Genomic DNA, 14,306 nt, shown 5'->3' with positions numbered 1-14,306 from the left:
GGTCTCTGTTGAAAAATTCGTGCGATATCCGTGTTGTGTATGCGAAAATAAATCACGCTCGTTGAAATATGAGCTAAGCTGATGATGAACAATACGCTCGACTATTTTTGCAATCGCTGGCACTACAGAGATTGGCCTAAATTTGGTAGGATCGTTCAAATCACTGGTTTTCGGGAGCCCTGTGACAAGAGCGTGTTTCCAGGCGCTGGGCACCGTTCCCTCAATGAAACTGCTATTGATGACGTCAAGTAGGGGACAGCCGACACCACGAAAAGACTTCTGTAAGAGCTGCGTACTAAATTCATCTAGCCCACAGGATGTCGTCGGGTTCATCGTAGACATAGCTGCAAGCAGCTCATCGCATGACACAGGATGCACCTTAAATGAGCAGGTCATAGTCATAACTTGGGGGAGCCTGACTGGCAAAGCCGTGCCTCGGCTCGGCACGCTGGCGGCAGTCGTAGGCCCTCCCTTCACAAAGTGGCCATTCAAAGTATCAGGATGAATGTTAGGTGTGGCTGACGTGCCTTGTTTACTGCCAATGGCCGATTTAACGCACCGCCACATGCCGGAGTGACCTGCCTCAGAAATCTGCTTCCTAATATGATCGCGACAGTCCCGTCTAATAGCTGCCCGCGTCTGCTTATTGAGTGTCTTGTACTCAGCACGCGAACAGCACGCTAGAGCGACGCGGCGACGAACCACCAACACACGCGTATCAGCTGAGACAGGTGGGGCGGATTGACAGCGCAGTTTAATGCGCCGGGCAGGCGCGACGGCATTCAAATGGGGTGTAAACACTCCTAGAAAAGAGTCCCACTTCTCAGACGTCGTTGCACTTCCATAGACGAGAGACCAGTCGGCGTTAACAAGCAAATCATTGAAATAATCAAGATCAACTCGATTCAGGCAGCGGGATGTGATGACATTGGTTTGGCGTTTCCCTTTCGATACTTTCAGCAATATTCGCGTGAAGTCATGCGGACTATAGTGACAGGCGGTGACACCACAGCGTTGGATGAGGTCCTTGTGATTTGTGATCGTAACATCTAACAGCGAGCCAGCAGGGCGGTACGTTGGATAGGAATCGTTACACATATGCAGATTGTAAGGCCTTAACAGCTGCATCAATTTCTGATAGCCGGTGCCTGTGCTCGAGCCAATCAGGTTGATGTTTAAATCACCGGCGATCACTATTGGTGTTTAACAGTCGACTTCAGTGTTAAACTGTCGACGTTTTGTGAATGAATCGCCTCGTTGTTTTTGTTCGCCAGAATTGCGCTACCCTTGATGAATTCTTCAACCAATGCGTAAGTTGTTCAGCGCATTAGCGAGGAACACTATTCTCATGGACAAGGCAGTAGTGATAGCCTTATTCCTCGGGGAAAACCAGTAGAATAGAGATATAGTTGGGTTGATATTTCAGCAACATGCCTTGATCGAAACAATAGCAGAAGTGAATTCAAAATTGCCTGCCGATGATCTTCCTCCATGTCTCACGTTTTTTATCTAACGAGCACAGGACAGAGCATCTACAGAGCACAGGACCGCCCAGACAGAAAAATAAGTGAATCTATTCTTATTAAAAGTCGGTGACCAAATCTTCACATGCAGAGCTCATCAGGGCCGATTATGCGAACGTGATATGTGCCTCTATGTGTGATGTGTGTTAGCTTAAAATCGTTTACATGTGTAAGTGATGCCTGACGCGTGATGTGTGATGCCTGTTTACTTGAAATCGCTTGCATGTATAATTGATGCGCGATGTGTGATGCCTGTTTACTTCAACTCACCTGCATGTTTGAATAAAGCGTGATGCGTGATGCCTGTTTACTTGAATTCGTTTGCATATGCACGCATGTTTGCGTATTCTAACTCTTAGATAGACACTGTATCGTGGTAGTGGCTGGCAGTCACTCTTTGTTAAATCTCTTGAATGTCTCCTGGTGTCCTGTAAAAACTGTGGCTTGCTGTTTCCAAAAATCTGAAAAACCAGGTAGGATCGTCGGAAGGCAATTTTGAATTCACTTCTGCTATTGCTTTGACGGCGGCGTGTTGCCGAAAGATCAACTCAATTCTATCTCCGTTCTTCTGGTTTTTCTCTGATGAATAAGGCTATCACTTCTGTGTAATTCGCCAACAACCCTACGTTACGACGGTTTGTGGCGTCACATCGCGTTCAAACCTAGGTAATCACCTGAGATGCGATTTGCGCATTACGGGCAATAACCAGCATTCTTGCCTCAGTGTGCTTGTTTGCAACAAATAATCGCTGCCCTCTAAACGAGTGACATGCAGCGGTTCAAAGACGCAATGTGATGCTAACCAGGCATCGACACACACCCTAAAGCACTTCAGATGTGTGTTCTGTCAAGCATGATGTAGTGCAGCCCAATAGCCATATGCGGTGGGAGATACCCGAGGAGTGGACCAGCAGACTGCATGAAAAAGTGGCGCTATACTAAGTGGCGCGCTTCAACCACCAACACAACAGTTTTCTTTTTACCTGTGGAATGATACGCCAACTGAGTGTTGAATAATCTCCGTGAAACTTCTCAATTTTAGGTGAACTGCTGCACTAAAGGAAGAACATCGGAATGGAAAGATGTCGTGTTAACCTGCGCCCCTCTTTCCTCACAGGTCTGAAAATGCAGCGCAAAAACAGCGAGTGAATGGTAAATAGATGTGCAATAAGGGTACGTGCTTGACCTAAGCAAAATATTGATGGCCGGGTTTTAGTATGGTGTCTAAGACACAGTTCATCCCTCCAACTTATCTGTGGATCCACTGCCGATCGGTCAGATGCTCATACTGGACGGCTAAACAAATAACATAAAATACTCCCGTGTATTCGTGTAAACATGTCTTTAACACCGTGTTGCAATTACCACACACTTTCCCCTAACATGCTGGCATGTTCGTCGCCTGCGGATCTCCAACGCCTCGTCCTGCCCACGGCTTGATCATGTTTTGCGGGAGCCTGAGTCACCGCTAGCTGTTCGACGTTCAGAGTAGCCCGCACAACCACTCGCTTATCCACGATGGCTGACGCGTTAAGGTTCACAGCTGGTCATATTGACACGGCATCCGTTGCGACCGGTGCAACAGACACTCCTGCGTCTGCGCACCGTACCCCTGTGCCTGCGTGAACAGACCCGATCATAGTCGGTTGCTGTTGGTACGCACTAGACACTGGCCTGACAGCGGTCACTCGTCATCATCGAAATACCCGCCGTCGGTGGACAGGCAAGCTCATAGCACGGGTTCACAAGTACCTCAATCGCACGGCAGACCCTCCCGGCATGGCGCTGGCGCACATCATTACACTTCTGGAGCTGGAGCTCGCGTAATTATGTGGATATTTATACAGATTATTTGCCGTCTTCTGACTGCGCAGAACCGTTTTGCACGCAAACATAGTCATCGCACATCTCATCTTCAGAGCAGTCTGTGTCTAATTCGCATTCACCACATGTACCACCGAAGCAATGAAATTGGCCTGGGCAATCGCTGTCATCGATACATGGCTCGCCCTCGTCTTCCACGCAAACGTGGTTCTCGCATATCTCTTCTTCACCGCAGCCTCCTGTTTCATCGCATTCATAACACGTATCATCAAAGCATTGAAGCCCGTTGGCGCAGTCGTTGTCATCACTGCAGCCTTGCCCAGCTTTTGCCTTTTTTACTCGACACTTGCCCATTGCATTGCAGCGCATGTTGGGGCCACAATCCTGTTGTGTGCGACACTCGACGCATTTGCTGTCCAGGCTGCAGAGAAGCGGATTCCGACAGTCGTCGTTAATGATGCAGCTATCTCCAAAGGTTCCTTGGGGCTCGCAGGTTCCCTCCTCGTTACAGCGCATGCCGCTGCCGCAGTCCTTGTTCGTCTTGCATGCTACGCACTCACTCTCCAAACATTTGTGAGAGTCGCATTGCATGTCGCTGGCGCAGCTCTCGTCGAGGCCTTTCTTCGCCACGCAAGCACCCAGTTCATCGCAGAACTCGTGGTCACCGCAACCCCACGAGTTGAGACATTGGACACATCTCTCTTCCTGAACATTACACAGCTGGGACTCACATTGGTCGTTGCCTGAGCACTTCGCCCCAAAATCACGCTTCTTCCGGCACTTGCCTTCGTCGCAGAACCGGTCCAATGCGCAATCACTATGGTGTGCGCATGTGGCACATTTGCCGCGCCTGCAGATGTGCGACTTGCACTGGGAGAGGATCCAGCACCCATCGCCAGCGTTCCCGGGGCCCTTGCATGTTCCGTGGTCGCAGAAGTCGTGATTGTCTGGGCACGGAAGCGTGCTCGAACACTCCGTGCAAAACCCCTCATCGCAGCGCTTTGATTCGCATTTGCCGTCGTTGTTGCAAGACCTGCCACCCTGCCTGAGTGGCTTGCATTCGCCTTTGCCGCAGAACTCCTTACTGCCGCAATCTGCGTCCTCCGTGCACTGTTTACAAAATCCCTCTACGCACTTTCCGTAGCCACATTGATAGTGCCCGGAGCACTCAGCGTCAAGCGCACCAAGCGGGACACAGCTGTTGCTCAGGCAATAAAAGCCATGAGGACAGCTCGCTCTGGAGACACAGGCAACGCACTGGTTTTGGTAACACACCGGTTTCTCGCCAGTGCAGTGCTTGTCCAGTGTGCACTGCACGCATTCGTTGGCAGCACACGTGTAACCGGTCGTGCAGTGCCCGTCGTGCACGCACTGCACGCACCGGCCGGCCAGACACTCCCCGCTGCTACAGCGTCGGAACCAGTCGCATTCACCGTTCGGAATGTAGGCGGCGCCGTGGGGCCTTCGACCACCGCCGTTTTCGTAGCCGTCTCTGTAGTGTCCATGGTAGTCGCTCCTGTGGCGGTCATAGTAACTACTCCGACGGCCTCCGCCCCGTCCTTCACAGTGGCGCCCCTGGTGACAGAGGTCAACCGAAATGGGTGTCATCTTTAGTTATGGGTGGGTGCTCTGGTGCGCCGCTTCCGACAGCAATAGGTGCATCACCAACGTTGAGCCCAGGAAAGGTGAAGGGAGGCGAATGCTATTCACCCTTGGCTACTGTATCGCACCCAGCACAACAGCCTGATACGCATGCCGTTTGATTTGAGATCATTTGCGATTTTACGATCACGTATTGATCTTGGATATGCGATGCAGCAGTCACTTGCGTATGTTTAAAACTCACATTGTGACGTCATTCAGTGTTTGACACACATCATGTTAGGTCAACCGACAATAGCAAAGCGCTTAGATAGGCAAGCTGACGGTAAGTCATAAAACAACCCGGGAGGAATTGACCGAGATGTTATCATCCCATGTAACAATGATATCTTTGACAGTCTGACCACGACATTAGATTAGTAGACTTCATATAATAATTCCGTCATTGTCCGCTTTAGCTTATTTAATCCCTTCATGGATTTTCAGATTTGTCTAACACTCTGGGGTCTTCTTGTTCCCAATGTGTATGCTTTTTCACCTTTTAGTGTGAAGTCCAGTGAATTTATGTTGTATGTTCCTTGTTAGCATGGCACAGTATGGTCCCAGTGCGCAGTGTAAGGTCCACCCTACCTTGCACGGCGCCTTCAGCTGGTCCGGCTTAATGACGATTACAGGGTTGACTTTGATGCGCCGCTTGGGCTCCTGTGCATCATCCTTGGCTGTGTCGTCCGTCAGTCCGAGCAGGTCTCTGATGTAGCAGGTCAGACACCGACGTGCGTTACGTTGACCGGGGGCCGCCTGGCCGGCGGCTGGCGCGGCGCCGGGATCAGCAGCTGACTCGCTGGCCGCCGCAGCTGCGGCACCGGCCGCGGCCCACACCGCCTGTGGAGGACGCCGCACGCTCCGTCACACATACATTTCAACAATTTCCGGGGTGTACTTCAGACCGCACGTGGTTGTTTCCGTGTGGTTGGACGGTAAGCGAGACGTGGGAGGCGCCGCTGCTGCACGTTAGCACCGCCTGACCTCTGACCTGAACGCGACCCAGACGCCGCGCCTGAGGCACGTCGGGCCCGCCGCCGTCGTCCGCGGTACCACGCGAACATGCGGCTTAATGGTTTGCTCTGCGAGCTTGCCAATCTGGCGTGGATTCGGAAGCCGAGCAGAGCTCGGTGCGACCTGAAAGCTGCAGCGGCATGTGTCTGACTTGGCCGCGGACGACGCTGGGATTCATGCAACTCTCATGTCCATGCCTCCATTGTCCGGTGAGGATGCATCAGTTTCCACATGTTGGGTATTTTCCAGTTTTGCAGTTGCTCCCCGTGCTTTAACCCCCGCTCAGCCGGGAGTCCGACACAACCGCGCCCGGCCGTGGGAAACTGACTTTCCCGCTCGGGGTCGCCAATTTCCAGATGCCCTATGAGAAAACCAAAGATACCGTTGTGAAGGTCTAGTCGAAGCATGAAAATTATTCGCTATTTTTCATTTCGGGTCAAATGTGAGGTCACTAGAGGTCACATGAGGTAAAAAAAAAACGGTGCTTCTGATAGATGCGGTCAAAACCTATATTTACATGCCAGAGGGATACTGAAAGTACACAAATAATTATTGAAGTTGTGGGGATTCCTTGCCGACCATTTCTATTCCCAACAAGGGTCAGGTCAGATCAGGTCACCGCTCAAATGCGAATGTGGCCATGCAGATTGTGGTTTGGACCACACTTTAAGCGAAACTGAGATACCCAAAAATGCGAAAGTGTAACGCCCAGTTCACTGAGACCTATATCCATCTAGTATTTTACGTAAGTTGTTACGTGCATTTGCGAGGAACATTATGCATATAGATAGCACGGTGGTGACGGCCTAACTCCTCGTAGAAAAACCAGAGGAATGAACATATATATGCCTTGATATTTCAACAACTTCTTTTTTTGAAACCAATGGCAGTAGAAAATTGACTACCGCCATTCTACTACTATTCTACTGCAGTAGTTGATTTGTTACTGCCATTTGTTTCCAAAAGGCATGCTGCCGAAATATGAACGCATCTCACTGTCTCACTGTCACATGACACTGTCCGACCAGCTCCATCGCAAGCCCATGCATTGCTTAACTGAAGAAAGACGTGAATTTACATCTCGCAAACTTTTCTTACTAAAGTGGGCTGGAAAAAGTTGATTCCACGCGTAGAGAAAATCTATCTGCATGAGTTCCCCAGAGCGCTTAATGTTCTGTTCGTATAGTTTATGCATTACCTTCAAAATGCGTTATCATAGATCATATGCTGTTGTCACCTCGCTCACCCCGTGCCGCGCGAGCCACCTTACCGATACTGCATTACTATTCCAATTATCATGATGCAGTTGCGTGCTTCAGTAGTCATTGCCTCCGACCACCAACATTGCGCAAGAACGCAGAGCGTAAGCAGTTCGACTATATTTCTGCCTCTTTCATAAATCACTGGCTCCTGCGGTGCAAAACCAGCTGATGAATACGCACCATTTCAAGTTACATAGGTTCCAGTGCAATTTTACATCGAGTATGCTCATGTCCAGTGTCTTAGATTGCCGACTTTGGATGTAAAGCAGCACGCTATGAGGAGGAATTTTTCGCTCCTTTTCCCCATATCGTAGGTAAATTTTTCACTCTTAGCTAATATCCTCTAACCGCACATACCAAATTCATATTTCCCTTTCCGAGCTTTTAAAATGTCGTCCACAACCGAGCTCACCTGAAACCATCAAGCGTAAACATGGCTCCACAGAACCTAGACACCTATAGCTATATCTTGCCTCACCTCCATCCGAATCATGTCCATGCGCGCACAGCGCAAGGGCACCGGTACTTTCAAGCCCGAGAGCCCCAGCAACTCCACGCGCTTGCATGCATCCGGTTTGGTTTGCTTACAAAATGCATCACAATTTACGGCCGTGTGCCAAATGCAAGGTTCTCACGCATCCCGCTTTTTTGGTCGCATCACGCAAGCACCACACCACCAAAGCAAAGCCTGGTAAAAAACCAGCATAGCCTGTTGGAATAACTTGTACCACACCCGAAATGAAGAAGCCAAACATTCAAGAAGTACTTTCTAAATAACATTTTAAAACCGATTCTCACTATTTGAGCACTGATTTGCACATATTTTAAGTCAAATAATTGACTGCAAACTTTTACCTTAAAGTATCAGCCTCATATTCATTCAATGAATTTTGTATTTTTGTACGATACCACTTCATTTTTCCTCCCTTTCGAAATACCTTTAAAGATGCCATCTATGGATTGAAGCCCTGACCAATTTCTCTGCAAAGTGTTCCAACTACAAACTTGCATATAGCTCATACATAGATTGGATCAATTCGCCAGCTGCCGAAATCATATTTGATTTGCAACCAGGAGTGAACGGTTCATAAGGAATGAAGGGGACAATTTGAAGCACAGAACTTATTTTTGTCGCCATTTTTGCCCTGTTAAGCCCCCAGTTAGCCGTTTATTTGGTTCATGACGGGGATCGATAATGAAAAATCACGCCATTCCAGTTTCACCAACTCACCACGTTACATTAACCTGCCGTACATGGCTTTGGGGCAGACCTGGCGCACCTAATACAGGACGTTTGATAGCGAAATTCTGCCTTTGAAAATGTTTTATCATGCAGACCTCCTCTTACTAATTCCGCATTTTAATCTTGTAGGTTGGTGGACATCATTGATATTGATATTTTAGGGGTGGATTGGATGGCCCTGTTTGCCAGCAAACCATGCGAAAGATTTTGACATTTTTGGCACTGGGGGAGCAGAAAGGAGTCTGTCTTTTAAATGCCAATAAGTTGCTCCTTTGGAGCAACTAATTTTTGACCTGACCCGCTTTCAACACATGATTTGTGACCAGACCTAGCCATTTTTTGTTTTGTTTTGGTCCATCAATTTGTGATCATGAGACAAAAAAATGATGCCACGAGATATGTCATGAAGCTATCTTGTTCCATACTCTTGATTATTTGCCTCAAATTTGTTGAAATGGTCCCTCATGTCTGCTTGAACAAGATGTTGCCCATAGTTGTCATGGTTTGCTGGCTGGCAAATGACTGTGCTGGAGATATGTACTGTATTTTTAACACAGGAATACTCAAGGCTGCATAGAAATTTCAATATGAGGTAGATATCGGTATGTGGAAAGTAGCCAGACCATCCCATTTAAACTGTGGAGCCAGTATCCCAAACTTTGTGGTCAAATCGATTTCCTGCTGAATTGGTTGTTGCTGAATTCCTTTCCTTCATGTGGCGTTAGAAATCCTATGGAAGTTAAGGGCAAAGCGCAGCATCAAAACATTGGTGTTACATGGTTTTTGATGCTCATCACACCGTTATAACATTACCACTCTTTAATGTATTCTGTTTCACTCAAAGGACCTAAGGTGTTAATAAACCAAACAGTTTTGTCGTGTCTATGACATTTCGTCCATGCCGACTTGGAATATATGCCTTTGTCTGCTAAAGCATCTCTCACTGACCCCTAAATTGCAACTTATGCGAATGGAATTTTTCACCCCCTCGCGGTCTTTTTGCGATGCAATTTTCACGATTTTCCCTTGCCCTAGTGCAAAAGCGATTCTAGCTCAGTGATCTCAACTCACCTCACCCATTTGTTGACAGCAGCATTTGTGATAAAAACATGATAAAGCTCAGTTTTGGCTAGTTTCAACTTGTGTTTTCAATTAACCATCTCAACCTACCTCAGAGTAGCCCATGTGTTAAACATCATCTCAACTCATCTCACCTATCTGTTGACAGCAGCACTTGTGATAAAAACATGATAACGCTCACTCATGGCCGGTTTCACCTTGCCTTTTCATTCAGTTCATTTGTCTCAGCTTGTTGACTCGAGACAAAGTTGACAACACACAAATCAGAACACCTCAAATCACTTTGAACAATTTGTTCTGATTGTCATGGTTAGCCTCTGTCAAGGTCAATAGTGGGTATGCTCCACAAAACGGCCTCTCTTCTCCAAACCTAGCATAACTTGTATATGCCCATACCAGTTTTGATGCTTGCCTTTTCAGCCGCAACAAAGGCATAATTTAGATTTGGCATTATCTAGATTTGATGACAAAGTTTGGGATGTTCGCTTCACAATTTAAATGGGACGGTCTGACTATTTACCACATACCGATATCTATATCATGTTGCAATTACCATGCAGCTTAGAGTATTCCTGTGCTAAAAATATAGTATCCATCTACAGTACAGTCATTTGCCAGCCAGCAAAGCATGACAACTATTGACCGCATCTTGTCCAAGCAGCCATGAGGGACCACTTCAACAAATTTGAGACAAATAATCAAGAGTATGGAACAAGATACTTTCATGACATATCTCGTGGCATCAGTATTTGTCTCATGAACAAAAGTCGATGGATTAAAAAAAATGGCTAGGTCTGGTCACAAATCATGTGTTGAAAGCAGGTCAGGTTAGCAATTAGGTACTCCACAGGAGTAACCTACTGGCATTTTCAGTACAGGCTCCTTTCTGCTCCCCCTACACAAAAAGTCGATATCTTTCGCGTGGTTTGCTGACAGACAGGGTCATCTGATCCAACCCTAAAATATGAATATCAATGATGTCCACCGACCTACAAGATTAAAATGCGAAATTAGTAAGAAGAGGCATGCATGTTAAAACACGTTCAAAAGCGGAATTTCGCTATCAAGCATTCTGTATCAGCTGTGCCAGGTCTGTCCCAAGGCCATGTACGGCAGGATAATGCAACGTGGTGAGGAAGTAAAACTGAGATGGCTTAGGTTTATGATCATTGAGTTCTCCTATGGACCAAATAAACGGCTAAATGGCGGTTTAAAAGAGCAAAAATGGCGATTAAAATAAGTTCTGTGCTTCAAATTTTCTTCTTTATTCTCTGCAAATTGTTTACTACTGGGTGCATATCAAACACATTTTTTGGCGGCTGGCGAATTAATCCAATTTATGTATGAAATATGTGCAAGATTGCAGTTGAAACATTTTGCAGAGAAATTGGTCAACACCTCAATCCATAAATGGCATCTTTAAAGTGATTGGAAAGGGAGGAAAATGGAGTTGTTTCACACTTGTATGATACCAAAAACACAAAGGGATTTAAATAAATATGAAACTGATAGTTTTAGGTAAAATTTTGTAATCAATGATTTGACTACAAATGTGTGCAAATGAGTGCTCAAACAGTAAGATTCAGTTTTTATATTTCTTGAATTTTCTGCTCCTTCATTTCGGGTGTGGTGCAATCTAGTGGTCAAGTTTCCTTGGGTAAAAGAAACACTTGGAGTAAAATTCTCTAACAGGCTATGCTGGTGTTTTTTTTTTTACCAGGCTTTGATTTGGTGGTGTAGTTGTTGCGTGGTGCGACCGAAAAACAGAAATGCGTGAGAACCTTGCATTTGGCACACGGCTGTAAATTGTGATGCATTTTGCAAACAAACCAAGCTTGATGCATGCAAGCGCCTGGGGTCCTCGGGGCTCCCGGGCTTGAAGGTACCTGGTGTCCTTACTCTGTGCATACATGATTCAGATGTAGGTGAGGCAGGATACAGCCATAGGTGTCCAAGTTCTGTGGAGCCTTGTTTACACCTGATGGTTTCAAGTGAGCTCGGTTGTGGATGACATCTTAAAAGCTTGGAAATGGAAACATGGGTTTGGTATGTGCGGTTGGGCAATATCAGATGGGAGTAAAAAACTCACATATAGGTGAGGAAAAGGAGTGAAAAATTATTTTTTCAGGGTGTTGCTTTACACCCAAAGTCGGTAATAATTATAGGATACCGTTATATAGTTTTTGTAGCTCATCACACCGTTATGAAATTCCAATTTTGTGTATTCAGTTTTATTTCAATGGCCTAAGAAGTTAAAAAGCAAAAACAGTTTTGTCATGCTTAAGATATTACGTCCATGCCAACTTGAAATGTATGTCTGTTTGCTGGAGCATCTCTCACTGACCCATAGGCTCTAACTTTTGTGAACTGAATTTTGCACATAAAATACAGTCTTTTTGCGATTAAATTTTTCACCTCCACCCTAGTTCAAAAGCGATTCGAGCTCACTGGATGACACTCAGCTCAGTGCTTGGCACAAAATTGCTGCACGTCCGATCGATTTTGGTTGCGATTTTAGCATAAAGTAGTGATATGCAAGTTTGCTGGTGAACAGCAACGCGAACAGATGCTCCGAGCATGTGTACGCATGCCTCGAAAATACCAAGCTCCTCTTTCATCCTGCCGACACCAAAAGAAGTATCTCTTCGTGACAAGATCTTAATGCGAAGGGTGCTGAGCTCCAACGTAAGCAGCCATAGCAGCATAGCAGCCAGAGCAGTTGTGCGATACTCGCCACGCAAATCCATTTCGGCATGCAAATCGATTTCGAGGTGCGACGAGATTAATCAAATATAAAACAGACTGGGATTACAGAGCATACTATATGATAAACACACGCCATCGGACACCAGAATGCAAAGCATAAAAAGGTTAACATGACCTCGACAAAGACGTCGTAATTTGTGGTTCATTTTATCAACGATCATCAAGCTTCCAACCTGCCTAAATGTGTGGCCAAATGAAGTTCCGGAGAGTTTAGCTTAATGAGGACACCGTGGGTCAAAACATCTAGTTTGACACGCTGAAGGGTTTCTGAGGCCTTGTTCACTCAAGGTAAAAACGTGCTGGAGAGCCAAAGAGCTTAAAGCGAGTACAAGATGAAATTAAGAAGAGTTCAATAAGACTGGTTGCCTCCTATCGCTCAATTATCTGCAAGATACTTGTAGGTACATGGAGCGCTAATGTGCTCAAGTAAGATCTGTCTGTCTCCGCCGAGCTGGCTGCCACATTCTCTACAGCTCTGTGAACGGTAGATTTGATGTTCTGAACAGAACGAAGAGGAATGGTTCAGTTGCACCTACCAGTACGACGCAGACGACCTGAAGGTGCCGCATGCTTGGGGCTCCGAGCTGCACTGGTGAATGAATCGGCAAACGGAACCCGGGTTATATACCCGCGCCTGCCCGGCCAGCTCAACTTTCATACCGAACCCGATAAACCAGTAGCTACCTAAGAGCGGTACTGGACAACTCTCGCCCAACGACCTACTGACGTCGGGAAACATTTTCGCTCGGATAAGATCTTCGCTGAGTGGCGGCACTACGCCCGCCGTCCTCAAGTGATCGTTGAGACAGAACTCCGGGCTGCAGAAATTCGCGGAGTGGACTGCACAATTCCGCGTGCATTAAGCTAAAAAATAAAAGGGTTTGAATGGCCATCTTAGTTCAAAATTATATGAAATGCGGAACAGTCACTTTAAGTGGTTGTGACATTTGCAAGGGCAAAAATTGTGAATTTCGAAATGGTAAAATTTGGCATGGCCGAAACCTCATCTATGTTCATTAAAAACCCTATTGCTCTCAAAATATAAAAACCTGTAGTAGCAATATAACCATATCGCTCCATCCATGACGTATGCTTTGGGACAAAATCTTGCCTCAGATTAAGCCGTATTAAGTTAAGTCCGCTGAGCTATAAACATGTGACATGCTTCTTTTTATGGGACCCAAGAATAATTCTGCTCCAAGTCTTAGGTTCTCGGTGTAGGAATGCAGAAAATGGCTCATGATTTACTACCAACCCTCGGCAAAAAAGGGACTACAAAGATCTACAGAGTCAGGGACTACAGAATCGTGCAAAGCATTGCAATTTTTGATAGGCAACTCATACTAACGCCAGCATACGTGAGCTGGATGCTAAGTGGGCTGATATTTTGGTGAATGTGCCCCGTGCCAACGACGTGACCAGCGGTATCAATTTCTAAAAACGGAAGGCAGTCGATAAGGTTGACCAAACCTCTCCAAAACCTGATTTGCCCTCGGATTTCGGCCACTTGCAGCTGCGTTTTCGATGATGAAGCAAAAATATATTATTTTGAATATTTCGTAGATTCAAAGTTGTTATCTTGCAAAGCAATAACTTCTCATCTTAAGTTAATGTAAGCTGTCCTTTGAAAAGCTTAGAATGGGGTGCAATTCGCAGAAAAAAATATTAAAACATTTTAATAGGGGATCACTGATGATGCCGCTGTCGCTGATCATACCACCATAACCTCAATTACGCGACCAATGCACCTGCCACTGTTGGAGAAACATCGTTAACCTTCATCTGGGCGACCCTCAAATCTGCTGTATATTGCAGTCAATTGTTATTTCTCCGAATGCATGCGTCATCATTTTTTAAAAATTTTCAAACCTTTCCAGACAGGCGTAGCATATGAGGGAGTTAGCACGACAACAGCCCATTAGGCACTAGTAGAATGCTATTTGGAACAAA

The 14,306-nt window shown here is 46.3% G+C and overlaps 1 protein-coding gene across 1 annotated transcript; it reads right to left on the bottom strand.

Annotated features, from left to right (window-relative positions):
- Positions 1–2,845: 2,845 nt before the first annotated feature.
- Positions 2,846–12,925, bottom strand: LOC119106036 (tenascin). The gene is made up of 3 exons (XM_037229630.1): positions 12,893–12,925; positions 5,580–5,831; positions 2,846–4,922 (listed from the first exon to the last, which is right to left on the bottom strand). The coding sequence occupies exons 1-3, from the start codon at positions 12,923–12,925 to the stop codon at positions 3,372–3,374; spliced, it is 1,836 nt and encodes a 611-aa protein (XP_037085525.1). The 3' UTR covers positions 2,846–3,371.
- Positions 12,926–14,306: the final 1,381 nt, after the last annotated feature.

Source organism: Pollicipes pollicipes, unplaced genomic scaffold, assembly GCF_011947565.3.
Source record: "Pollicipes pollicipes isolate AB1234 unplaced genomic scaffold, Ppol_2.1 Scaffold_6138;HRSCAF=7277_pilon_pilon_pilon, whole genome shotgun sequence".
Taxonomy (NCBI): Eukaryota; Metazoa; Arthropoda; class Thecostraca; order Pollicipedomorpha; family Pollicipedidae; genus Pollicipes; species Pollicipes pollicipes.
This window is presented reverse-complemented; position numbering and strand designations above follow the sequence as displayed.